Raw genomic sequence first — 26556 nt, forward strand, 5'->3', positions numbered from 1 at the left:
CCCTTATCTTTCTAGAACTGCCCTTCCGGTGTTTTTTAATTATGCTTCATAGCTGCTTGGATTCTCTATGAGAATTGACAGGGAGTGAGTGATCACTGGTATTAACTTTTTTTTTTTTTTGAGATGAGTCTCGCTGACACCAGGTTGGAGTGCAATGACATGATCTTGACTCACTACAACCCCCACCTCCCAGGTTCAAGTGATTCCCCTGCCTCGGCCTCCTCAGTAGGTGGGACTACAGGTGCCTGCCACTATGCCCAGCTAATTTTTTGTATTTTAGTAGAGACAGGGTTTCACCATGTTGTCCAGGATGGTCTTGATCTCCTGATTTCATGATCTGCCCTCCTTGGCCCCCCAAAGTGTTGGGATTACAGGCGTGAGCCACTGTGCCCAGCCACTGGTATTAACTTTACATACTCGGATTTAATTTGTAACTTTAGGATGTAAAGGTATATTGTGAACCCTAGCTGCATCAGAATCTCCATGCCTGAAATTTCTCATTAGTGGTACCGGGGTGGGATCTAGGATGGTGACATTGAAACTACACTAAATCCCCTCACTATGGGTGGGTTAAAGGCAGTGGTTTGTGTCAAAACTGGTTTAGGATTACTTAATTGCCTTCTTGAAGAAAAGAATGGTCCAGGTAAATAGTATGATCAGTAAAGGGCAGGCTAATGCTAACATGAAATCCAGTATTGGGGCCAGGTCTGGTGGCTCACACCTGTAATCCGAGCAGCACAATGGTGCAATCTTGGCTCACTGCAACCTCCACTTCCCAGATTCAAGCAATTCTCCTGCCTCATCCTCCCGAGTAGTTGGGACTACAGGTGTGTGCCACCATGCCTGGCTAACTTTTTGTATTTTTAGTAGAGACAGGTTTCACCATGTTATCCAGGATGGTCTCAATCTCCTGACCTCACGATGTGCCCACCTCAGCCTCCTAAAGTGCTGGGATTACAGGTGTGAGCCACCAGGCCCAGCCAATTCTGCAACTTTTGTTTGTTTAACCATCTGCAACCTATTGCAACCCTATTGCAACCTTCTTGTGATTAGCATTCAGTACACTAATCCCACCTCCTAGGTTTGTATTGCTGGTAAAGACTTTTATATTAATATATTGGAGGTTTTTGCATTGAGCAAAACTTAACTGCTGCAGTTCGCAAACCAGTCACTGAAAGTCATTCCCAAGAGCTCTGAGAGGCAATATAGTAAGGTGTAGTGCACATGAATTATTTGTATTAATTTCTTCACCTACCAAAAGTAGGAGAAAAACATATATAGTGCAGAAGATATTTTGGAGGCATGAAACAGCTAAGGTTTTACTTAACTATTCTGAAAGTAACTGACAGGTAATAAACACGTGGGTTTTATTAGTCAACTGCAGTCACAATACAATCATCATAGATTTCCCCTTCTGTATTCATCCCACCAAACACAAAACAGAGCAGTGTATCAGCCTGGCTTTCCTCATGTGAGTCACCACTGTGGATCATTACTGTGTCAGCTGAATCCCCGTTCTCAGCTTCATGGTTCAGACTGAGAGAATTGGAATTTTTCTCAGATGCACATGTCACTGGCCATGGAATGATACACATGGAGTGGTCCAATCGTCCAGGGGGTAGAAAAGTATCAAACTTAAGCAAGGTCCAGTGCTGCTTTTCTATGTTGGGGAGGGAAAAGGCTTCGTATTAAGAAATTTCCAGATAGTGAAAGTCAAAATCTGAATACAATTTTAAAAGTAAAGTAATTTCCAGAAATGCTCAGTGATTTTTTTTTTTTTTTTTTGAGAGGAGTTTTGCTCTTGTTGCCCAGTCTGGAGTGCAATGGCACGATCTTGGCTCACCGCCACCTCCACCTCCCGGGTTCAAGCGATTCTCCTGCCTCAGCCTCCCAAGTAGCTGGGATTACAGGCACGCCCTACCATGCCCAGCTAGTTTTGTATTTTTTTTTTGGTAGAGATGGGGGTTTCACCATATTGGCCAGGCTGGTCTCGAACTCCTGACCTCATGATCCACCCACCTAGGCCTCCCAAAGTGCTAGGATTACAGACATGAGCCACTGTGTGCCCGGCCTAATGCTCAGTGATTTACTGTATCAGCTAAGCCCTAACAGAAAATAAAAGGGAAAAAAAACATCATGGCAGCATTGATGCTTTAATGACCTCATCCTGACAGAGTTTTCATTTTTTTGGATTTAGACACAGAGGAACCAAACTGGAAAACCAAAGCACTGCATCACTTTTCAAAGGATGTTTAGATTTGTTTAAAGATCCCCAGGGACACCTGCTCACCTGTGTGATACTGGTACATTGTGTCCAGTGCTCCTGCAGGAGTCATTCCACCAAAGATGTACAAGTGTTTTCCCACAGCCACAGCTGAGTGGGCAGCACAGCCTGCTGGAGCAGCCCCAGTGGGACTTAGCTTCTGCCATTTCATGTCACCTGCCAAGAAAAAGAAAGGGCTTTGGCACAACATGGGCTAAGATGTGCTTTCAAACTTACTTATCGACTGCAGTTTGCAAACCAGTCACTGAAAGTCATTCACCAAGAGCACTGAGAGGTTTAGTGCACATAAGAATTATTTAGGGAATTCTGACATCATGATTGGGTAGTCCAGGGAGGAAGGGAGGGAGGAGCTCAGTGATTCCCAGAATCCCAGGCGATTCTGATGTAGGCGGTCTTTGGATAGCACAGAAATGTGATACAATCTTTATAATAACAGTCACCTTCAACCATTCACTTGAATGCCTCGAATTAGGTCAGTTTCTTTCTCTCTCTCTCTCTCTCTCTCTCTCTCTCTCTCTCTCTCTCTCTCTCTCTCTCTCTCCCCCCCCCCTCCTGCCTCTCTCTCTCTCTCCTTGTGTCTGTGTGTGCGTGTGTGTGTGTGTGTGTGTGTGTGTGTGTCTTTTAAATACAGTTCCTTAGCAACTTTGTAAGTGCAGGCTAAACAAATTTTGCTCGCTTAATTCTCATAAGAGCCCCACAAAATTGCTATTACTTCTGCCTATCCCCTTCCTTCTTACAAACGAGCAAACAAAAATTTGTTTGTAATTGGTAGAGCTAGGCTGCACTCAGGTCTGGCTCCAAAGCCTGTGTTTTCTACACTGTCACGTGCTGCCTCAGCCCAACCTATTTTTGTAGGAAAACTTCCATCTTTTCAAACAAGCATTTTTTTTCTTTTGAGAGAGTCTCACTTTGTCACCCAGGCTGGAGTGCAGTGATGAGATCTCTGTTCACTGCAACCTCTGCCTCCAGGATTCAAGTGATTCTCCTGCCTCAGCTTCCCAAGTAGCTTGGATTACAGGTGTGTGCCACCACGCCCAGCTAATTTTTGTATTTTTAATAGAGACGAGGTTTCACCATGTTGGCCAGGCTGGTCTCCAACTACTGACCTCAGGTGATCCACCCGCCTCAGCCTCCCAAAGTGCTGGGATTACAGGTATGAGCCACCATGCCCAGCTGAATTTTTTTTTTGGGAGACAGAGGCTTACAGGCATAAGCCACTGCACCCAGCCCAAACAAGCATTTTAATAAGGTGAGCTGTCACTGGATTTTACATTTAGAGAACTACTTGGGTAGGCAGGAAAAAATAGTCAACAAGTAGTTCCTAACAACAGAAAAAGACTTTCTTTTTAAAAATAAGCATGAAAACCCCATCTGACTGCCTGCAAGGAATAGTTTTGTGTAGATAGTTTCCATCTGTCAATGCAAAGCAGAGGCCCTGCAACTCAGGGTAGGAAGGGAGAATCAAGGGGTATGGCCAAAATTCTAGCCAATGCAGGAATCACAAAGCCAGTGACCCCTGGCCTCAGATGTCATGGAGCTTGGCAAGGTAGCCGGATACACTACACAGGACTTCCCATGTTCCCTTCTCCCCACTGTTCCAGTTCTTGTAGTCTGGAGCAATGCAAAACATGTTTGTTCATTCATCCATCCACACAATAATAGATATGGTCCGGGCACGGTGGCTCATGCCTGGAATCCCAGCACTTTGGGAGGCCAAGGTGGGCAGATTCCTTGAGTTCAGGAGTTGGGAGACCAGCCTGGGCAACATGGTGAAGCCCTGTCTCTACAGAAAACATAAAAATTATCTGGGCGTGGTGGCACGTGTCTGTTGTCCCAGCTACTCAGGAGGCTGAGGCAGAAGAATCACTTGACCTGAGAGGAAGAGGTTGCCGTGAGCTAAGATCACATCACTGCATTCCAGCCTGGGCGACCAAGTGAGACATGATCTCAAAAAAAAAGTACTTGTCATCCACTATCTGCCAGACCCTGTGCTAAGTGCTAGAAATGTACTGGAGAAAAAAATAGACAAGTTCCCTGCCATCATGGACCTCACAGCTTGACGGAATGGCCCAGAATGAGTCCAGGGTCTCCATGGCATATCAACCCTTCAGATACTTAAAGATATTTCTCATGTTCTCTTTAACCTTCCTCTTCCCACTGTTTTCAACCATTTAGCATGACAAGCATGAAATTCTGGTGATCTACCTCCACGTTATCCAGGCCCTTCATGGGTTGATGGCTAACAGGTGAAAGAAATCCAATAGGCCAACACAAAGCATAGTGGGTTGTAATGAAAGGACACTGCTGTTGGAAGGATGAGAGACAATAAATGGCCGGGTCCATAATAAGCACTCAGGAGATTATTTAGTGCTATGTTTTTTTATTATTTTTATTCATTTTTTTTTTTGAGACGGAGTTTCACTCTTGTTACCCAGGCTGGAGTGCAATGGCACGATCTCGGCTCACCGCAACCTCCGCCTCCTGGGTTCAGGCAATTCTCCTGCCTCAGCCTCCTGAGTAGCTGGGATTACAGGCATGCGCCACCATGCCCAGCTAATTTTTTGTATTTTTAGTAGAGATGGGGTTTCACCATGTTGACCAGGATGGTCTCGATCTTTTGACCTTGTGATCCACCCGCCTCGGCCTCCCAAAGTGCTGGGATTATAGGCATGAGCCACCACGCCCGGCCCGTTTTTTTATTATTAATATTCTGTCCAAAGGTGACAGAATCTGATGAAGATTCTGCCAGCTGGTCAAGTTACTTACCCATAAGAGCAAGACTGTATTTTCTTTTTCTTTTCTTTTCTTGCTTCTTTTTTCTTCTCTTTTTTTTTTTGTTTGAGACAGAGTCTCACTCTGTCGCCCCAGGCTGGAGTGCAGGAGTGTGATCTCGACTCATGGCAACCTCTGCCTCCCAGGTTCAAGTGATTCTCCTGCCTCAGCCTCCCAAGTAGCTAGGACTACAGGTACCCGCCAAGCCTGGCTAATTTTTATATTTTTAGTAGAGATGGGATCTCACCATGTTGGGCAGGATGGTCTCAAACTTCTGACCTCAGATGACCTGCCTACCTCGGCCTCCCGAAGTTCTGGGATTACAGGTGTGAGGCACCATGCCCAGTTTTTTTTTTTTTGAGATGGAGTCTGGAGTGCAGTGGCATGGTCTCGGCTCACCACAGCCTCCAACTCCTGGGTTCAAGTGAGTCTCCTGCCTCAGGTGCCCGAGTAGCTCGGATTACAGGCATGTGTGCTATGACACCAGGCTAATTTTTGTATTTTTAGTAGACATGGGGTTTTACCATGTTGACCAGGCTGGTCTCAAACTCCTGACCTCAGGTGATCTACCTGCCTTGGCCTCCCAAAGTGCAGGCATGAACCATTGCGCCTGGCCGAGCAAGGCTATATTATTTTAAAGTACTTTTTTTTTTTTTTTTTTTTTGAGATGGAGTTTAGCTCTTGTTACCCAGGCTGGAGTGCAATGGCGCGATCTTGGCTCACCGCAACCTCTGCCTCCTGGGTTCAGGCAATTCTCCTGCCTTAGCCTCCTGAGTAGCTGGGATTACAGGCACGCGCCACCGTGCCCAGCTAATTTTTTGTATTTTTAGTAGAGACGGGGTTTCACCATGTTGACCAGGATGGTCTCGATCTCTTGACCTCGTGATCCACCCGCCTCGGCCTCCCAAAGTGCTGGGATTACAGGCGTGAGTCACCGCGCCCGGCCCTCAAAGTACATTTTTAAAAATCAGTTGAGCACAGAAGTTTGAGACCAGCCTGGGCAACATGGCGAGACCTCATCTCTACCAAAATAAAATTTTATATTAGCCGAGCATGGTGGCACGAACCTGTAGCTCCAGCTATGGGGGAAGATGAGGTAGGAGGATCACTTGAACCCAGGAGGCCGAGGCTACTGAGATCATGCCACTGCTCTCCAGCCTGAGTAACAGAGAGAGATCCTGTCTAAAAAAAAAATTAAAATAACAATTTTAAAAGACAAGCCCCCGTGCCCTGCTTACTTATATCAATGCAGTGGAGATCATCATAGAATTTGTCCCCTGCCAAGCCTCCATGGATGAAGAGCTTTGTCCCTGCTGCCACCATCACATGACCATGCCGGGGGGATGGAGGATTTCCGAGTGTCTCTGGCTGTGACCAGGTCAGAGTGCCTAGAAAAGTAAATTCAATAATATCAAAAGGCAAAGCTATTAAACAAGAACACAAGAAATAGACTCTGTATCATCTCCCAGCAAGTAGAGATGTCCCATGCAGGAATCAACCTTGGGGTCATTTATTCCAACTCCCCAACCCAATCCAGGCATCCCTCCTTTTCCATCCTATAGTCTGGGTGTGGTGGCTCACACTTGTAATCCCGGCACTTTGGGAGGCAGAGGCAAGTGGATTAACTGAGGTCAGGAGTTCAAGACCAGCCTGGCCAACATGGCAAAACTCCATCTCTACTAAAAATACACAGAAAAAAATTAGCTGGGCATGGTGGCAGGTGCCTAGTAACTCCAGCTACTTGGGAGGCTGAGGCAGGAGAATCACTTAAACCTGGGAGGTGGAGGTTGCAGTGAGTCAAGATCGTGCCACTGCACTCTCCAGCCTTGGCAACAGAGCGAGACTCTGTCTCAAAAAAAAAAAAAAAAAAAATCAGCCTGGCATGGTGGCATGTGTCGAAAGCATGGAAAGGAATGGCTAAAAGGGAATCTTTTAGTTTTGTTTGTTTTTTATCTTTCTTGTTCTTTCTTTTACTTTGTTACTTTATAAACTGTAAGGTTTAAACTTTTTAATTTGATCATTATACCTTTTTGTTTTATTTATTTATTTATTTATTTTTGAGACGGAGTCATGCTCTGCTGCCCAGGCTGGAGTGTAATGGTGCCATCTCGGTTCACTGCAACCTCTGCCTCCCAGGTTCAAGCGATTCTCCTGCCTCAACCTCCTGAGTAGCTGGGATTACAGGCGCCCACCACCGTACCTGGCTAATTTTTGTATTTTTGGTAGAGACATGGTTTCGCCATTTTGGCCAGTCTGGTTTCGAACTCCTGACCTCAGGTGATCCACCCACCTTGGCCTCCCAAAGTGCTGGGATTATAGGCGTGGCCTACCTTTTCAAAAATTAATTAATTAATTTATTTATTTATTGAGAGGGAGTCTCACTCTGTCACCCAGGCTGAGTGCAGTGGCCCGATCTCAGCTCACTGAAACCTCCTCTTCCCAGGTTCAAGCAATTCTCCTGCCTCAGCCTCCTGAGCAATTAAGATTACAGGCATGTGCCACCATTCCCGACTAATTTTTGTAGTTTTAGCAGAGACAAAGTATGTTGGCCAGGCTGTTCTCGAACTCCTAACCTCAAGTGATCGACCTGCCTCAGCCTCCCAAAGTGCTGGGATTACAGGTGTGAGCCACCACGCCAGACCTCATTATACCTTTTTAAATGCCAATTTTGCTGTGGGAAAAAGATATCAGCTAAGAGATAAAACAAAGAAGTGTAGAAGTGAGACACTCAGCCAGCCTTTCCTTTTCTAACCTATGCTTCCTACATTAGGTAATTTGCAGGCTGGGATGGCCCTGGCCAGTAAGTGGCAGCCCCGAGGTGCCCATCAGTCCATACTTGCGTCAAACACATGCAGCTTCACGTCCTGCACAGGCTGGGTACCTCTCTCTCCGCCCCCAAAGACATACAGCTGGTTTCCAATGGCTGCTGATGAGGTGTGGAATGTTCTTGGGGATGGTGGGAGGCTGGTCACTTCTGGCATGGTCCATGTCCTGGTTTCTGGGCCAGAGAGAATGCAGGCACCTAAAACACCCAGGCTGAGGGGCTTCTGACCTTGACTCTGGGGCTAAGCAGAGTCAGTTTCCAGATCTCATACTCACAAACATCAAGGAAGAATGAAGATGATACTTAGGATTTGCCAAGACAGTCTAAACTCCCCAAGCTCTAAAAGCTGTAAGTATGAGCCATAAGAATGAGGTCAGGCTGGGTGCAGTGGCTCATGCCTATAATCCCAGCACTTTGGGAGGCCAAAGCTGGTGGCGGATCACTTGAGGTCAGGAGTTTGAGAACAGCCTTGCCAACATGGGGTGAAACCCCACCTCTACCAAAAATATAAAAAAATTAGGCCGGTCATAGTGTTTCACTCTTGTAATCCCAGCACTTCGAGAGGCCAGGCCAGACAGATTACAAGGTCAAGAGATGGAGACCATCCTGGCCAACATGGTGAAACCCCATCTCTACTAAAAATACAAAAATTAGCTGGGCGTGGTGGTGCATGCCTGTAATCCCAGCTACTTGGGAGGTTCAGGCAGAAGAATCGCTTGAACCCAGAAGATGGAGGTTGCAGTGAGCTGAGATCACGCTACTGCACTCCAGTCTGGGCAACAGAGAGAGACTCCACCTCAAAAATAAAAATAATAATAATAATAAAATACATTTAAAAAAATTAGGCTGAGCACAGTGGCTGTAAGGCCTGTAATCCTAGCACTTCGGGAGGCCAAGGCAGGAGGACTGCTTGAGTACCAGAGTTTGAGGCTGCAATGAGCTATGATTGTACCATTGCACTCCAGCCTGGGTAACAAGAGCAAAACTCCGTCTCAAAAAAAAAAAAAAAAAAAAAAGAAAATCAAAAGGCCAGGGTTCCAGAATTGATTTCCCTCTGCCAAACCTTAACTACATCAACCACCACAACAGTGATTGAGCATGAATTATGTGCCAGATACTGAGTTAATTTAAATCCTTGACAAATTAACAAGGTAGAAACTATTATTATCCAATGTGACAGAAAACAGAGGCAGAGAGAGGTTAAATCACTTGCCCAAAGTCATGTTAGTGCATAGCAAAGCACAGACCCTCATCCGTGCCCTTAACCATCATACTATACTGCTACTCTTCAAGCAAATTGGCTTCACAATTAGCCAAACAGTCTGCCAAGTGTCTATTTCTGACAGTGTTCTGTACCCTGAGTATTCAACAATAAACAAACCCTTCCCTTCAAAGCACTTATGTTCCATAGAGAGAGGGCAGGGAGGAGGAAGGAAGACAGGAAATAAATACCCAAACAAATAAATCAATTAAAAGAAGCTGGGCGAGGTGGCTCATGCCTGTAATCCCAGCACTTTGGGAGTCCAAGGCGGGTGAACCTGAGGACGGGAGTTGGAGACCAGCCTGACCAACATGGAGAAACCCTGTCTCTGCTAAAAATACAAAATTAACTGGGTGTGGTGGCGCATGCCTGTAATCCCAGCTAGTCAGGAGGCTGAGGCAAGAGAATCCCTTGAACCCAGAAGGTGGAGGTTGCGATGAGCCAAGATGGCGCCATTGCACTCCAGCCTGGGCAACAAGAGCGAAACTCCATCATCTCAAAAAAAAAAAAAAGTAACATACTGTCTAAATGTGCTGAAGGAATTTAACTACTTGACACATAAGAAAACTTGGTCCTAGCTCCTGAACTCTGACCAACTATTGTACAAATATATTATTTATTTTTATTATTTTGAATTTTTTTATTGGGCAATACTCAACAAATATATTCGGTGGACAACACCCCAAATACATTGTTGATAGAGGGAACTGAGCTGGAGTTGGCCGACATATCAAAAATGTCCAGGTCAAAAAATACTTTCTTTGAGAGGGAATCTCACTGGTTGCTCAGGCCATGGCATGATCTCGGCTCACTGCAACCTCTGCCTCCTGGGTTGAAGCGATCCTCCTGCCTTGCCCTCCCCAGTAGCTGGGACTACAGGCATGTGCCACCATGCCTGGCTAATTTTTGTATTTTTAGTAGTGACAGGGTTTCACCATGTTGGCCAGGTTTCTCTCGAACTCCTGACCTCAGGTGATCCACCCACCTCAGCTTCCCAAAGTGCTGGGATTACAGGTGTGAGCCACCACGCTGGCCCAAAGTGCATATTTAAGTAACTACGTACAAATTTTTTTGCCTATCAAATTAGCAATGTCTAAAACTGATAAATTCAGTTCTGGTCAGTAATGAGAGGAGCACTGTTAAACACAGGTGGAGAGAGAATAAACTGGAAAAATCTTTCTGAAGAGCAATTTGGTAGTATGTATCAAAACCTTCAAAAGGTTCAGAGGATTTGACCTAGACTTTTTATTTCTTGGCAGGAACCCTAAGAAAATAATTTGAAATACAGCCACTGCAAAACATTTTTTTCATTAAAGAGAAGCTGATTTAAAAAAAAAAAAAAAAAAAAAGAAATACAGCCAATCACTTCTGAATGAAGATGTTCACTGCTTTGTTAATTATAGTGGTAAAAACCTGAAAAGAACTAAACGTTCATAAATGGAGGAATTATGGTATTATGGAGTATTATATTTAATGGAGTATTATATAACCATTAAAAATAATGTTAGGCCGGGTGCAGTGGCTCAAGCCTGTAATCCCAGCACTTTGGGAGGCCGAGGCGGGAGGATCACGAGGTCAAGAGATCGAGACCATCCTGGCCAACATGGTGAAACCCCGTTTCCACTAAAAATACAAAAATTAGCTGGGCGTGGTGGCGTGCGCCTGTAGTCCCAGCTACTCAGGAGGCTGAGGCAGGAGAATTGCTTGAACCCGGGAGGCGGAGGTTGCAGTGAGCCAAGATTGTGCCACTGCACTCCAGCCTGGTGCCTGGCGACAGAGTAAGACTCTGTCTCCAAAAAAAAAAATAATAATAATGTTAGCCAGGCACAGTGACTCATGTCTGTCATCCCAACACTTTGGGAGGCTGAGGGGGGCAAATTGCTTGAGCCCAGGAGTTTGAGATCAGCTTGGACAACATGGAAAAACCCTGTCTCTACAAAAAAAAAAAAAAAAAATTAGCTAGGCATAGTGGCAACCGCCTGTAGTCCCAGCTCTTGGGAGACTGAGGTAGGAGGATCACTTGAGCCTGGGTGGTCGAGGCTGCAGTGAGCTGTGATGACACCACTGCATTCCAGCCTGAGCAACAGAGTGAGACCCTGCCTCAAAAAAAAAAAAGTTACTCAGGAGGCTGAGGCAGGAGAATTGCCTGAACCCAGGAGGCGGAGGTTGCGGTGAGCCGAGATCGCGCCATTGCACTCCAGCCTGGGTAACAAGAGCGAAACTCCGTCTCAAAAAAAAAAAAAAAAAAGTTAACCACAACAAAAAAAACCGAAAACAAAACAAATGATATGATATTAACAAAGCATTGTTATTAATAACAAATCAATTATTTTTGCTAAAGCCCCCCAAAAAACTATTTCTGCTGGGATTATGAAATTAAAAGGAAAAAGTGTTACTAATGTATAAATATATTATGATCTTAGGCTTGTAAAAACAGAGAAAAGACAGAAAGGAAGAAGACAGAAAGTTGTCAATAGCCGTAATATAACAGGACTGTGGATGACTTTTGTCCACTCACTTGTGCTTTTCATTTTACAATGGACATAAATGATATTTGTAAAGAGAAAAACAGAAACAAACAAACAAACAAAAGGCAGAAAGACAAGTCCACGTCCCACAGGCGGTTTAGCAACCTCTTCTCCGTCGTGATGTTCCTAACTGCTTCCTCTGTGATAAAACTGCCAGTGATGGAAACATGAAGATATGAAAAACAAAAACAAAGAAAACTAACAAACAAAAATTCTTGCCAGTGAGACAAGTTAGGAACTTTGTACTTTTGGCTAAAAGTAACATACTAGGAGGATCCAGGTCAGTGTTTCTTAACTTTGGCACTACTGACATTTTAGACCAGGTGATTCTTTCCTGTGGTGGCTGTCCTGGACACGACAGGATAGATACACAACACATCTGGCCTCTACCCTCAGAAGCCAGTAGCCTACACTACCCCCAGCTGTGATAACCCAAAATGTTTCCAGATATGGCCAAATGTCCCCCGGGGGCACAATCGCCCTTATTGGAGAACCACTGATTCAGGTGACTTGGGTTCTTTTTTTTTTTTTTGAGACGGAGTTTCGCTCTTGTTACCCAGGCTGGAGTGCAACGGCACGATCTCGGCTCACCGCAACCTCCGCCTCCTGGGTTCAGGCAATTCTCCTGCCTCAGCCTCCTGAGTAGCTGGGATTACAGGCAGGCGCCACCATGCCCAGCTAATTTTTTGTATTTTTAGTAGAGACAGGGTTTCACCATGTTGACCGGGATGGTCTTGATTTCCTGACCTCGTGATCCAGCCACCTCGGCCTCCCAAAGTGCAGGGATTACAGGCGTGAGCCCGGCTAGGTGACTTGGATTCTAAGCCTGGCTCAGTCACTGACTCCCCTGTGACTTTCTTTCTTTTTTTTTTAAGTCTCACTTTGTCACCCAGGCTGGAGTGCAGCGGCACAATCCTGGCTCACTGCAACCTCCGCCTCCCGGGTTCAAGTGATTCTCCTGCCTCAGTCTCCCAAGTAGCTGGGATTACAGGCACCCGCCACCACACCCAGCTAATTTTTGTATTTTTAGTAGAGGTGGAGTTTCACCATATTGGCCAGGAAGATCTTGAACTCCTGACCTCAAGTGATCCCACTGCCTCAGCCTCCCAAAATGCTGGGATTACAGGTATCAGCCACCACGCCCAGTCACTTGTGACTTTAGGAAAGTCACTTTCCCCTTGATGAACCTGAGTTGCCTACTTGGCATAGCTGTCCTCTGAAGTCCCTGCCAGCTTTGACATTTAACAAGTTGAAAATTGTGTTACCAAAAAATTTTTTTATTTTGTTGTTTTCAGATTATGCTACAAGTTAAAATTCCTATTTTCTATAATGTCAGCAAAGTTAAATGGTAATCAGTATAATCCAAATGTACTGGAATTATAATTGGATTTATATATATATGCATGAATGTTTATTTGTATGTATGTAAATAAAATAACTTTTGGCTACTTACCACAATTCAGGACTTGTAGACAATTTCGATTTCCTGATTGGTTGGCACCTCCAAATACCCAGATACTGTCAGGTGTGCAGGAGGGAATGAAGCTAGCATGTTCATACCGGGGCAAGAGGCCCTTGCAGGTAACTAAGTCCCACTGGTGTTTTCCTGGAAAACATTTCATCCAGATCCTAGATTGGGGCTGTCAACAGTCACATTGGTTGGCACACTTGGGGAAGGTCATGAGAAGAGGGCCATAAGCATAAATGAAAACCACTGAATCGCTTAAAGGGCATGTTGTCAACCTCCAGAAAGTTCTATAGTAGATACTTAGGGGACTGTCTGCCTAGTCCATAGACCCTGTTCTATGGAAACTGTCCCCACTTTCCCAACCACAAGGGTGGATCCCAGGTCACACGTGTGTACTACACTTTGACTTTGTAGCTTTAGCTGATTGGGTTGAAGGTAGCCACTGAAACCAGAATGGGCCAATCAGATCAACTGCTTCTACTTTCTCATGATCCTTAGCTGTACTTCCTGGCCTTGAATTATTTGAAACACACCTGTATCTGAATAAATAAATGCCTCCTTTTGCCTCTGGTTTAAGTGGAATTCTGTTACTTGCAAATAAACGATGGCTGGCTAAAACTAGTTCACAGAATATACTCAACCTTCATTATTAATACTTATTTTAGTTGGTTAACCAATTACATAGGACATTCATAGGCATTATCTTGTTAGATCTGAAACAAGTTATTCCTACTTTATAGGAAACTGAGGTCCAGATGGTTGAGATGGTGTAGCTAGGGTCACAAAGCTATTAATAGGTTGCAATCAAGATGTAACTGAACAATTTAATGTAATTGAGGGCTGAAAGTGATTTAATTTGCCTTTGATTTTTTTTTTTGTTTTTTGAGATGGAGTTGCCCAGGCTGGAGTGCAGTGGTGCCATCTCGGCTCCCTGCAACCTCTGCCTCCCAGGTTCAGGTGATTCTCCTGCCTCAGCCTCCCAAATAGCTGAGATTACAGTTGTGTACTACCAGGCCCGGCTAATTTTTGTATTTTTAGTAGAGATGAGGGTTTCACCATGTTGGGCAGGCTGGCCTCGAACTCCTGAACTCAAGTGATCTACCTGCCTCAGCCTCCCAAGGTGCTGGGATTACATCTTGTCCAGTCTACCTTCCATTTTTTCGTGCAGGGTATAGAAATTCAAATGCCTAGACAGGAGTAACACAAACTGTGGCAAACTAAAGAATAAATGCTCTCTTGATAGGTGGCAGGTCAGTTCCAAATAATCGTTGCCATATAGACACGCAGGCCTACTGATAGTAGATTTTCCAAAATTAACAAGAGAAGCTGGGCCGGGCACGGTGGCTCACGCCTGTAATCCTAACACTTTGGGAGGCCGAGGCGGGTGGATCACGAGGTCAAGAGATTGAGACCATCCTGGTCAACATGGTGAAACCCTGTCTCTACTAAAAATACAAAAAATTAGCTGGGCATGGTGGTGCGTGCCTAATCCCAGCTACTCGGGAGGCTGAGGCAGGAGAATTGCCTGAACCCAGGAGGCAGAGGTTGCGGTGAGCCGAGATCGCACCATTGCACTCCAGCCTGGGTAACAAGAGCGAAACTCCGTCTCAAAAAAAAAAAAAAAAAACAAGAGAAGCCAAACCATTTAAATTGTTATATGTAGACTTCTGCATATTTGGTTGGTAAACAATTTAAGATTAGGCTGGGTATGGTGGCTCATGCATGTAATCCCAGCACTTTGGGAGGCTGAGGCGGGTGGATCACTTGAGGTCAGGAATTCAAGACCAGCCTGGCCAACATGGTGAAAACCCATCTTTACTAAAAATACAAGAATTATCCGAGCATGGTGGCATGCACCTGTAGTCCCAGCTACTTGGGAGTCTGAGGCAGGAGAATCACTTTAACCTGGGAGGCAGAGGTTGCAGTAAGCCAAGATCGTGCCACTGCACTCCAGCCTGGGTGAAAGTTTGAGACTCTGTTTCAAAAAAAAAAAAAAAGATTAAAACAATATGGAAATGTTACATGGACTTAACAAAATATGTATGTGGTCTACCAGTGTTCAACTTCTGCCCTTGTGTATAGCAGAGAATAATTGTTTCTTTTTTTTTTTTGAGATGGAGTCTTGCTCTGTCACCAGACTGGAATGCAGTGACGCCTCATAGGTTCAAGCGATTCTCCTTTCTCAGCCTCCCTAGTAGCTGCGACTACAGGCGTGCCCCACCAAGCCCAGGTAAGTTTTCTAGTATTTTTAGTAGAGATAGGGGTTTCATCATGTTGGCAAGGATGGTCTTGATCTCCTGACCTCATGATCCACCCGCCTTGGCCTCCCAAAGTGCTGGGATTGCAGGTGTGAGCCACCAAGACTGGCTAATAATTGTTTCTTATTAGTGGGTTCATTCATTCATTAATTTAAATACTTATAGAGCACCCACTCTGTACTGAGCCCTCTGGTAGTGGCCGGGGATACAATGATGAGCAAAATACGCTACCTGTTTTTGTTTTTGTTTTTGTTGAGACAGAGTTTCACTCATTTGCCAAGCTGGAGTGCAATGGTGTGATCTCTGCTCACCACAACCTCTGCCTCCCAGGTTTAAGCGATTCTCCTGCCTCAGCCTCCCAAGTAGCTGGGATTACAGATATGTGCCACCATCCTGGCTAATTTTGTATTTTTTTTTTTTTAAGAATGAGGTCTTGCTATATTGCCCAGGCAGGTCTCAAACTCCTGGGCTCAAGCAATCCTCCCGCCTCTGCCTCCCTAAGAGCTGGGATTACAGGCTTGAGCCATAGTGCCTGGCCTAATTTTGTATTTTTAGTAAAGATGGGGTTTCTCCATATTGGTCAGGCTGGTCTCCAACTCCCGACCTCAGGTGATCCACCCACCTTGGCTTCCCAAAGTGCTGGGATTACAGGCGTGAGCCACCGCGCCCCACCACCTGTTTCTAAGGAGCTTATGTTTTTGTGGGGCACACAGACAAGAAACAATCACATGTGGCAGGGCTGTGAAGGCAGACAGGATGGACGAGCACGAGACTATAAATACACTGAGTCATGTAGTGCCTGAACGAGCCCAGGGGTAATGGGAAAGCCTCCTGCAGAAGTGACATTTAATCTGAAATCTGAAAGATAAAGAGTAGCCAGATGATAAGGAAAGGGCAAAACCTTCCAAGCAGAGAAAACTGTATGTGCAAAGGCATGGAGGCCAGAGAGCTCAAGCTGTGTTCAAGAACTGAAGGGTATCCAGTGCAGCAAAAGGGGGTTGGGGAGAGCCAAGAAATGAGGTTTGGGACAGGTACAGTGGCTCACGCCTGTATCTCAGCCCTCTGGAAGGCTGAGGTGGGCGAATCACTTGAGGTCAGAAGTTTGAGATCAGCCTGGCCAACATGATTAAACCCCATCTCTACTAAAAATACAAAAATTAGGCGGGCATGGTGGCGCACACCTGTAATCCCAGCTACTTGGGAGGCTGAGGCAGAAGAATCGCTTGAACCTGGGAGGCAGAGGTTGCGGTGAGCTGAGATCCCACCACTGTACTCCAGCCTGGGTGACAGAGCAAGATTCTGTCTCAAAAAAAAAAAAAGGAAGTTAAGAAAGGCCTGAATTAGAGAGTGACATGGGCAGATTAGTACTTTAGATGATATTCTCTGGCTAGGCACAGAAAATGCACAGTATAGGCTGGGCACAGTGGCTCATGCCTGTAATCCCAGCACTTAGGGAGGCCAAGCTGGGCAGATCATGAGGTCAGAAGTTCAAGACCAGCCTGGCCAATATGGTGAAACCCTGTCTCTACTAAAAATACAAAAAAAAATTAGCAAGGCATGGTGGCACGTGCCTGTAGTCCTGGCTACTTGGGAGACTGAGGCAGGAGAATTGCTTGAACTGGGAAGCAGAGGTTGCAGTGAGCCAAGATCATGCCATTGCACTCCAGCCTGGGTGACAGAGTGAGACTGTCTCAAAAAAAAAAAAAAAAAAAAAAGAATAAGTATAAGTAGGTAAACTTGGAAGCAGGGAGACCAATGAGGAGGCTATTGTAAGTCTAGTTGAGAGAAAACAGTGGTTTGGACTACAGTAGCAGTAGTGGAAATAGACAGACATGGATAAAGGTAAGAGATATCTAGCGCTTGGTAATTTATGGGATATGTATATAGAATGAGTGGCTCCATAAGGGTTCTTTCCCTCTAAAGGTATTGGTCAGATCAATGTGTGCCAGGGGACTGCTGAGAAACATGAGACTGAGTTTTGCTCTTGTTGCCCAGGCTAGAGTGCAATGGCACGATCTTGGCTCACTGCATCCTCCACTGCCTGGGTTCAAGCGATTCTCCTGCCTCAGCCTCCCCCAGTAGATGGAATTACAGGTGCCCACCACCACACCTGGCTCTGTTTTCCATTTTTAGTAGACATACGTTTTCACCATGTTGTCCAGGCTAGTCTCAAACTCTTGATCTCAGGTGATCCACCTGCCTGGGCCTCCCGAAGTGCAGGGATTACAGGTGTGAGCTACCACGCCCGGCTATTTTTCTTATAGGAAAACCCTGCTGGTATTCTTAGGAATGTTTTACTCATGGCTGGCAGCACATAGCCCTGCTCTCTGGCCACAGGGCATGTGCTCCACAGCTGCTGGTCTTACCAAGATCCATGGCGTGCACATCTGAGAAGCTTCTGTTTGGATTTGCTCCCCCAACAATGAAGACCTTCCCTCTCTTGGCATTACCAACTGGGGGTAAATATGAACAGCTGTGGCCAACTCGAGCACAGGGGCTGTCTCCAGGGAGAGTCAAGGTGTACCTGCCAAAGGGAGGATGTATTCAGGAGGCTTGAGCAGAGAATAAATGCAGTAGTGCATTCTTTCCATTCCTCGTGAAATATTCAGTGAATGAAGGGTCTTATGCAGACACTTTAAACTGTACCCAGCAAAACAGTGCTTCTCTGATTAATAACAGTACCTCCCCGGATGGGCATGGTGGCTCATGCCTGTAATTCCAGTACTTTGGGAGGCTGAGGCGGGCAGATCATGAGGCAAACAGACCGAGACCATCCTGGCCAACGTGGTGAAACCTGTCTCTACTAAAAATACAAAAATTAGCTGGGCGTGGTGATGTGTGCTTGTAGTCCCAGATACTCAAGAGGCTGAGGCAGGAGAATCGCTTGCACCTGGGAGGTGGAGGTTGCAGTGAGCCAAGATCACACCACTGCACTCCAGCCTGGTGACAGAGTGAGATTCAGTCTCATAAAAAAATAAAATAAATAATAGTACCTCCCCTTTGCACACAGTCTTTGGCTTTTCAATGTTGTCACTGTCTTCATCTCACAGTAATCTGGTAGGGATGCACTGGGCTTATTTGTCCCCATTTGGTAGACAGTGAAACTGACCTCCAGAAATGTTCAGTGATGTGTCTTGGCACAGGATGGTGGCTGTGAACATGGTGTGTGAATTCAGACAGATCTGGTTCGAATTCCAGCTCAGGTACTTCCTAGATATGTGACCTTTGGGAAATCATTTAACCTTTCTGAACTTTAGTTTACTCATTTGTGAAATAAGGATAGCAGTACTTCTTAATGCAAAAGATAATTGTGAAGACATCATAACAGGGCAGAGAAGGACTCAATAAATGGTGACTGGAGCTTTATGTGCCACCACATGGGAACCAACAGCCCCAGGGTTCTTGCCACTAGCCAATGATTCCTCCCCATCAAAAAGTTCTCCAGAATTTACTGATTTAAGAGATTTTCCAGATTACTCACAAAACTCAATCTGATGGAAGCCAAAGCTACTCGCTCAGTTGCCCAGGCTGAGTGCAGTGCAATCTTGGTTCAAAACAACCTCCACTTTCTGGGTTCAAGCGATTCTCCTGCCTCAGCCTCCCGAGTAGCTGGGACTACAGGCGCGCACCACCACACCCAGCTAATTTTTGTATTTTTAGTACAGACGGGGTTTTACCATGTTGGCCAGGATGGTCTTGATCTCTTGACCTCGTGATCCACCTGCCTCGGCCTCCCAAAGTGCTGGGATTACAGGCGTGAGCCACTGCACCTAGTCAGAGTCTCTCTCTCTTTTTCTAAGTAGAGACGGGGGTCTTGCTATGTTGACCAGGTTGGTCTTGTACTCCCGGCCTCAAGTAATCCTTCTGCCCTAGTCTCCCAAAGTGCTAAGATTACAGGGATGTGCCCACCGTGCCCAGCCCATTCCACTCTCCACAGTGATTCTGAATGCTGACTGAGAAAACACACTTTGAGTTTCGTCGTTGGAAAATAAAATTCTGTAGCTATTTTTCAGGCCCTGTCTTATTTGACCTCTCAGGAGTATGGGACTCCTGACCTCCCCCTCCTTCTTGTGCCTTTCTCCCAACCTGGCTTTCTCACATCCCTCCCTCTGGTTCTGCCCTCACCTTTCTGGATCTCCTTTCTGCTTCTTTCTCCGACTCCTTTCCTGCCAGTCACCTCCTGATGCTCAGTCATCCTTGGGATTCTCTTTTCCTCAGTTTACATTTGCTTACCTAATTAATGTTGTCTGTAGTGATAACTTCAATTACCACTCATCTACTTATTCATCAGTGGTTGCCAAATCTTTTCCCATTCAGATCTCTATTCTGATGTCACTTAATCTGCACAAATCCCCTTTAAGGGCTGGGCACAGTGGCTCATGCCTGTTATCCCAGGGAGGCTTCAGTGGGCAGATCATGAGGTCATGATCTTGGGAGGCTGATGTGGGCAGATTATGAGGTCAAAAGATTGAGACCATCCTGGCCAGCATGGTGAAACCCCGTCTCTCTCTCTCTCTTTTTTTTTTTTTTAAAGACAGGGTTTCACCATGTTGGACAGGCTGGTTTTGAGCTCCTGACCTCAAGTGATCCACCCGCCTCGGCCTCCCAAAGTGTTGGGATTACAGGCATAAGCCACCGCACCCAGCCGAAGCCCTGTCTCTACTAAAATACAAAAATTAGCTGGGCATGGTGGTGCACGCCTGTAGTCCCAGCTACTTGGGAGGCTGAGTCAGGAGAATTGCTTGAACCAGGTAGGCAGAGGATGCAGTGAGCCGAGATCACGCCACTGCACTCCAGCCTGGAAACAGAATGAGTCTCCGTCTCAAAAAACAAACAAACAGACAAACAAACAAAAAACCCTTTGAGGATAACAGCTGTTATCATCATCTGAGCATTACAACTGAGGAACTGAGGCATAGAAAGTAATTTACCCAAAAGCACACAGCCATCCAGAGATGGTGGCTATGACAAAAAAAAAGTCCTTGCCTTAATAGCCCTATTGTTTGAGATAGTTAAACAATTTCACGACTATCTGTTTCATTTCAATTGTGGTAGAAAGGGGTACAGAATATATAGCATGAGGACATGCATGTCTTAGGAGGGGATTACCCTGTAAGGAGCCAGAGAGATAGGGTGGTCAGAGGAGGCTTCCTGAAGAAGCATCATTTGGATAGAGATCTGAAGTATAAGTAGAAGTTAGCTGGGAGGCCAGGCATGGTGGCTCACACCTGTAATCCCAGCAATTTGGGAGGCTGAAGTAGGAGGATCGCTTAAGCCCAGGAGTTTGAGACCAGCCTGGGCAACATAGCGAGACCCTGTCTCTCTCTTTTTTTTTTTGAGACAGATTCTTGTTCTGCCCAGGCTGGAGTGCAGTGGTGCAATATTGGCTCACTGTAACCTCCCCCTCTTGGGTTCACACAATTCTCCTGCCTTAGCCTCCTGGGTAGCTGGGACTACAGGTGCATGCTATGATGCCCAGCTAATTTTTTATATTTTTAGTAGAGATGAGGTTTCACCATGTTAGCCAGGATGGGTGAGACCCTGTCTCTCAAAAAAAAAAAAAAAAAAAAAAAAAAATTAGCTGGGCATGGTAGAACACACTTATAGTCCCAGTTACTTGGGAGACTGAGGGGGAGGGTTACTTGAGCCCAGGAGGTCGAGGCTATGAGCCGTGATTGTACCATTGCATTCCAGCCTGGGTGGCTAGCCACAGAGGAAGATCTTGTCTCAAAAATAAAATAAAATAAGCTGGGCAAAGAGAGGGACAAAAGGTGGAGGGAAAGAAGTCCAGGCAGAGAGATCAGCATGTGCAGCTCCCGGGTAGAACAGAGCAGGGCACAGTAAAGAAGAGAAAGGTAACAAAGGAACAAGTCACGGGAGTTGAGGTTGGAAATACAGGCAGAAACATTTAGCAGGGAGCACTGGGCCGGTTTAAGAGGTCTGATTTTTTTTATTTTGTTTTTGAGATGGAGTCTCAATGGTGCTTCTAACCTCTGTTGCCCAGGCTGGAGTACAGTGGCACCATCTTGGCTCACTGTAACCTCCGCCTCCCAGGTTCACGTGATTCTCCTGCCTCAGCCTCCCAAGTGGCTGGGATTAGAGGCATGCACTACAATACCGCACTAATTTTTGTATTTTTAGTAGAGATGGGGTTTCGCCATGTTGGCCAGGCTAGTCTCAAACTCCTGGCCTCAAATGATCTGCCAACTTCAGCCTCCCAAAGTGCTAGGATTATAGGCATGAGCCATTGCACCCGGACAGAAGTCTGATTTTTTTTTTTTTTGAGACGGATTCTTGTTCTATCACTCTTGCTGGAGTGCAGAGGCATGATCTTGGCTCACTGCAAAATCTGCCTCCCGGGTTCAAGCAATTCTCCTGTCTCAGCCTCCCTAATAGCCAGGACCACAGTAGCATGCCACCACGCCGGCTAATTTTTGTAGTTTTAGTAGAGATGGGGTTTCACCATATTGGTCAGGCTGGTTTCAAACTCCTGACCTCAGGAGATCCACCCACCTCAACCTTCCAAAGTGCTGGAATTACAGGCATGAGCCACTGCACCTGGCTCAGGCGTCTGATTTTTATCCCAACACCAATAGGGAGGCACAAAAGGATTTTAAACTAGGAAATGCCATGATTGGTTGTATTCTGGGTACAGAGCAAGACAGACGCAGGGAAGCCAGATTGGAGTCTCTCCTTCAAGGTCCAGTTGAAAAACTGAAACCTCTCATAGCCTTCTGTGGACCCAGCCTCAGAACAGATCACATTTCATCACCATCACCTGCTTAGTCTGTAGTCCCCAGTACACAGAGATTATTACAATTCTACCTCCAGCAGCCACACAGCAGCTGCCCCCATCAGGCCAATGTTAGTCGTTGAACAAAAGGTTGGTTGAACAAAACGGCCAAGAAACAGAGAAGCCAGTTTAATCCAAATCTAATTTCCTAAAAATCTTAAAAATGAGTCAGAGCTCAGGGGAAGACACAGAGGCTGCCAGATGGTCAGTGCCTTACTCTTTCTGGTAAATGGATTTTAATAAAATCAACATCTGCTCTGTGATAATTACTGCCCCCCTATCTTTCCTCTGAAGACCTTCTCAGACAGTTTGAGTCTAATTACCAGAAACTGCAGACAGTTTCATCTCTACCCGTTTTTGTTGATGATCAAATATGTTAGTAAACTACTCATAAATGAAACAAAAACTCATGCTTTTCTATGTTTGGATCCTTCCTTACAGACCATGATGCTTTCCTGGGCTTGTCTCCAGGTTCCAAGATTGGCAGCTGCTTCATGGTGTCCTATGCATAAGAAAGAAAGGTACTTTTTAGACATTTATGGTTATCTTCTTCCTAAAACACAGGACGAATCAGTTCAACCTCCTCTTTAAAACCTTTCCTATTGAATGTACTAATTTCTAGGGCTTGATTAATTTAAATAAGCACCACTAACCTTTCATTTTTATTTATTATGTATGTATGTATGTATGTATGTATGTATGTATTTGAGTCAGAGTTTCACTCTTGTTGCCCAGGTTGGAGTGCAATAGGACAATCTCAGCTTACTGCAACCTCCACCTCCCAGGTTCAAGCAATTCTCCTGCCTCAGCCTCCTGAGTAGCTGGGATGACAGGCATGTGCCATCACGCCTGGCTAATTTTTTTTTTTTTTTTTTTTTGAGACGGAGTTTCGCTCTTGTTACCCAGTGCAATGGCGCGATCTCGGCTCACCGCAACCTCCGCCTCCTGGGTTCAGGCAATTCTCCTGCCTCAGCCTCCTGAGTAGCTGGGATTACAGGCACGCGCCACCATGCCCAGCTAATTTTTTGTATTTTTAGTAGAGACGGGGTTTCACCATGTTTACCAGGATGGTCTCGATTTCTTGACCTCGTGATCCACCTGCCTCAGCCTCCCAAAGTGCTGGGATTACAGGCGTGAGCCACCGCACCCGGCCCTTTTTTTTTTTTTTCTCCACCGAGACGGAGTTTCGCTCTTGTTACCCAGTGCAATGGCGCGATCTCGGCTCACTGCAACCTCCGTCTCCTGGGTTCAGGCAATTCTCCTGCCTCAGCCTCCTGAGTAGCTGGGATTACAGGCACGCGCCACCATGCCCAGCTAATTTTTTGTATTTTTTAGTAGAGACGGGGTTTCACCATGTTGACCAGGATGGTCTCGATTTCTTAACCTCGTGATCCACCCGCCTCGGCCTCCCAAAGTGCTGGGATTACAGGTGTGAGCCACCGCGCCCGGCTTTTTTTTTTTTTTTTTTTTTGAGACGGAATCTTGCTCTGTCTCCAGCCTGGAGTGCAGTGGCGCAATCTCAGCTCACTGCAACCTCCACCTCCTGGGTTCACGCTATTCTCCTGCCTCAGCCTCCCAAGTAGCTGAGACTACAGGCACATACCACCACGCTCAGCTGATTTTTGTGATTTTAGTAGAGATGGGGTTTCACCATGTTGGTCAGGATGGTCTCGATCACTTGACTTCATGATCTGCCTGCCTGGGCCTCTCAAAGTGCTGGGATTACAGACATAAGCCACTGTGCCCAGCCTTATTTTTTGTATTTTTAGTAGGGATGGGGTTTCGCCATGTTAGTAAGGCTAGTCGTCTCGAACTCCTGACCTCAGGTGATCTGCCTGCCTTAGCCTCCCAAAGTGCTGGGATTACAGGCATGAGCCACTGCGCCCGGCTTTATTTTTTATTTTATTTTTTCTGAGATGAAGTCTCACTCTGTCACCCAGGCTGGAGTGCAGTAGCATGATCTCGGCTCACTGTAGCCTCTGCTTCCTGGGTTCAAGCAATTTTCCTGCCTCAGCCTCCTAAAGTGCTAGGATTACCGGTGCGAGCCACCGGTCCCAGCCTATTTATTTATTTATTTATTTATTTTTTTGGAGACGGAGTTTCGCCCTTGTTACCCAGGCTGGAGTGCAATGGCGCGATCTCGGCTCACCGCAACCTCCGCCTCCTGGGTTCAGGCAATTCTCCTGCCTCAGCCTCCTGAGTAGCTGGGATTACAGGCACGCGCCACCGTGCCCAGCTAATTTTTTTGTATTTTTAGTAGAGACGGGGTTTCACCATGTTGACCAGGATAGTCTCGATCTCTTGACCTCGTGATCCACCCGCCTTGGCCTCCCAAAATGTTGGGATTACAGGCGTGAGCCACCGCGCCCGGCCATTATTTATTTATTTTTAATTAAAAATAGAAATGGGGCCAGGCACAGTGGCTCACACCTGCAATCCCAACATTTTGGGAGGCTGAGGCAGGTGGATCACCTGAGGTCAGGAGTTTGAGACAAGCCTGACCAACATGGTGAAACCCCATCTCTACTAAAAATATAAAAATTAGCCCACTGTGGTGGTGTGCACCTGTAATTCCAGCTACTCAGGAGGCTAAGGCAGGAGAAACGCTTGAATCGGGAGGCGGAGACTGCAGTGAACTGAGATCTTGCCACCGAACTCCAGCCTGAGCAACAGAGCAAGATTCGTCTAAAAAAAAAAAAAAAGTCCAGGCACAGTAGCTCCACCTGTAATCCCAGAATTTTGGGAAGCCAAGGTGGGTGGATCACCTGAGATCAGGAGTTTGAGACCAGCCTGGCCAACATGGCGAAACCCCATCCCTACTAAAAGTACCACAATTAGCTGGGTGTGGTGGCATATGCCTGTAATCCCAGCTACTTAGGAGGCTGAGGCAGAATTGCTTGAACCCAGGAGAGAGAGGTTGCGGTGAGCCGTGATTGTGCCACTGCACTCCAGCCTGGGTGACAGAGCAAGACTGTGTCTCAAAAAAATAAAATAAAATAAATAATAAATAGACAGAAATACTGAACTCTAGGATAAATCTTGGCCTCAGCATAGCATAGAAAGTAAAGCCTTCTGATGTCAACCTTTTCTTCTGGGAACTCAACTCCACAATCTCTTGCATTGTTGGGCTTTTTGCTGTTCGTGTAACATGTCAGGCCTTTTCATAATCTTGCAGTCTGTGCTGCTTCCCCTATCTGGAGTGTCGCTTCCCTTCTGGGAAACTTGCAAACTCCTAGTCAACCTTGAAAGCCCAGTTCAAAAATCCCTTCCTTAGTGAAACCTTAACTGATTTGTCACTTTTCTCTTCTACCCTCTTCCAAGTTACTTCCTTCTCCCACCCACTGGGCTCTGAAGGTATTAAGCCACCACCACTGCAGGAATCATTTGGAATGCGTTTATCTATTTAACGCCCCTAGACTAGATTCTAGACTAAATTCCACTAGACTAAGTTCCTAGGGGGCTGGGCCTGTCAGATTCATTCTGAGAACCTACCAATGGACCTGGCATACAGTAGAAGTCGGGAAGTGACGAGTGAATGAAGAAAGAAAATAGATCGAGAGATGAAAGGATAAATCCCACCTGCGGCCTAGGCCACTGACCGCTGTCCCCAAAGTCCAGAGGTCAGTGAGGTTGGCTCCATGTGGGCGGGACCCCCCGCAGCCGCTGCCGCTACCCGCCCCCCAAATCTCATCCCCACGTGGCAGTTCTAGGGGATAGGAGACGGGGTCGGGAGAGAACAGGCTGGTTTCTTTCGGTCAAAGTGGATGGGACGGAGCCAGAGAAGTCCCTTCCTAATTCTTTCCACCCGGCTTGGGCCTACTCCCCTATAGGATTCGGACCCCCTGCCCGACATTGTGATAGACCCTGGATCCGGGGACCCCCGACCCCCACGCGCCAGCCCCGGACCGCATTACCTGCGGCGACTTAGGCCAGTTGCGAGCCATGACTCCGCCCCGGAGGGGCGGGGCTTAGGTCCGGGCTCCCCACTCCCAGGACCCGGAAGAGCGTGCGGGCCAACCGCTCCCTCCTCCCTGCTACGCCCCCAGGGCCGGGTGCTGCCTTCCTGGGCTGGCGGTGGAGGGCCCTCCCCGCCCACAGACCCGGAGTGTCCGCCAGGCTGTGCATTTCTCGGGAATCACGCGGGCTGGGCCGTCCCTGGATTCCTCCCTCCCCAACGGGATAAATAAGCCGGGGCTGCTTAGAAACGACTTGTGCAATGCCTGGTTCGGGCGTCCGTCTGGGGAACCCAAATTCCTGCGGTAGCTGATCTACTCTCTAAGGGACTAACGGGGCCGGGCGCCACCACACTCCAGCCTGGGCAACAGCGCAAAAACTCGGTCTCAAAAAAAAAAAAAAAAAAAAAAAAAA

The 26556-nt window shown here is 46.5% G+C and overlaps 1 protein-coding gene across 6 annotated transcripts; it reads right to left on the bottom strand.

The window, feature by feature from the left end:
• Nucleotides 1-1353: 1353 nt before the first annotated feature.
• RABEPK (Rab9 effector protein with kelch motifs) lies at nt 1354-26151 on the bottom strand. 6 transcript variants are annotated; one of them, XM_064378004.1, is made up of 9 exons: nt 26103-26151; nt 22632-22690; nt 17762-17919; nt 13123-13275; nt 11775-11819; nt 7893-8054; nt 6295-6444; nt 2291-2440; nt 1354-1660 (listed from the first exon to the last, which is right to left on the bottom strand). In XM_064378004.1, exons 1-9 carry the CDS (start codon nt 26130-26132, stop codon nt 1371-1373), a joined length of 1197 nt encoding a protein of 398 aa, XP_064234074.1. In that variant the 5' UTR covers nt 26133-26151; the 3' UTR covers nt 1354-1370. The 6 variants fall into 6 exon arrangements, with proteins under 6 accessions (XP_064234074.1, XP_064234082.1, XP_064234077.1 ...); XM_064378012.1 differs by lacking the exon at nt 11775-11819; XM_064378007.1 differs by lacking the exon at nt 11775-11819 and having other exon boundaries at nt 7893-8078.
• Between the last annotated feature and the right edge of the window lie 405 nt (nt 26152-26556).

The sequence above is a fragment of the Aotus nancymaae genome, unplaced genomic scaffold, assembly GCF_030222135.1.
Source record: "Aotus nancymaae isolate 86718 unplaced genomic scaffold, 86718_ANA_hifiasm-v0.15.2.pri h1tg000003l, whole genome shotgun sequence".
Taxonomy (NCBI): domain Eukaryota; kingdom Metazoa; phylum Chordata; class Mammalia; order Primates; family Aotidae; genus Aotus; species Aotus nancymaae.

What these genes read in the sequence shown, in the direction of transcription:
- RABEPK (XM_064378004.1), bottom strand. Translation starts at nt 26,132, where the DNA reads ATGGCTCGCAACTGGCCTAAGTCGCCGCAG. An exon ending in ACTGGCCTAAGTCGCCGCAG is followed by an intron (nt 22,691 to 26,102) that starts GTAATGCGGTCC and finishes TCTTATGCATAG; the next exon opens with GACACCATGAAGCAGCTGCC. An exon ending in TGTGCACGCCATGGATCTTG is followed by an intron (nt 13,276 to 17,761) that starts GTAAGACCAGCA and finishes AATGTTTTCCAG; the next exon opens with GAAAACACCAGTGGGACTTA.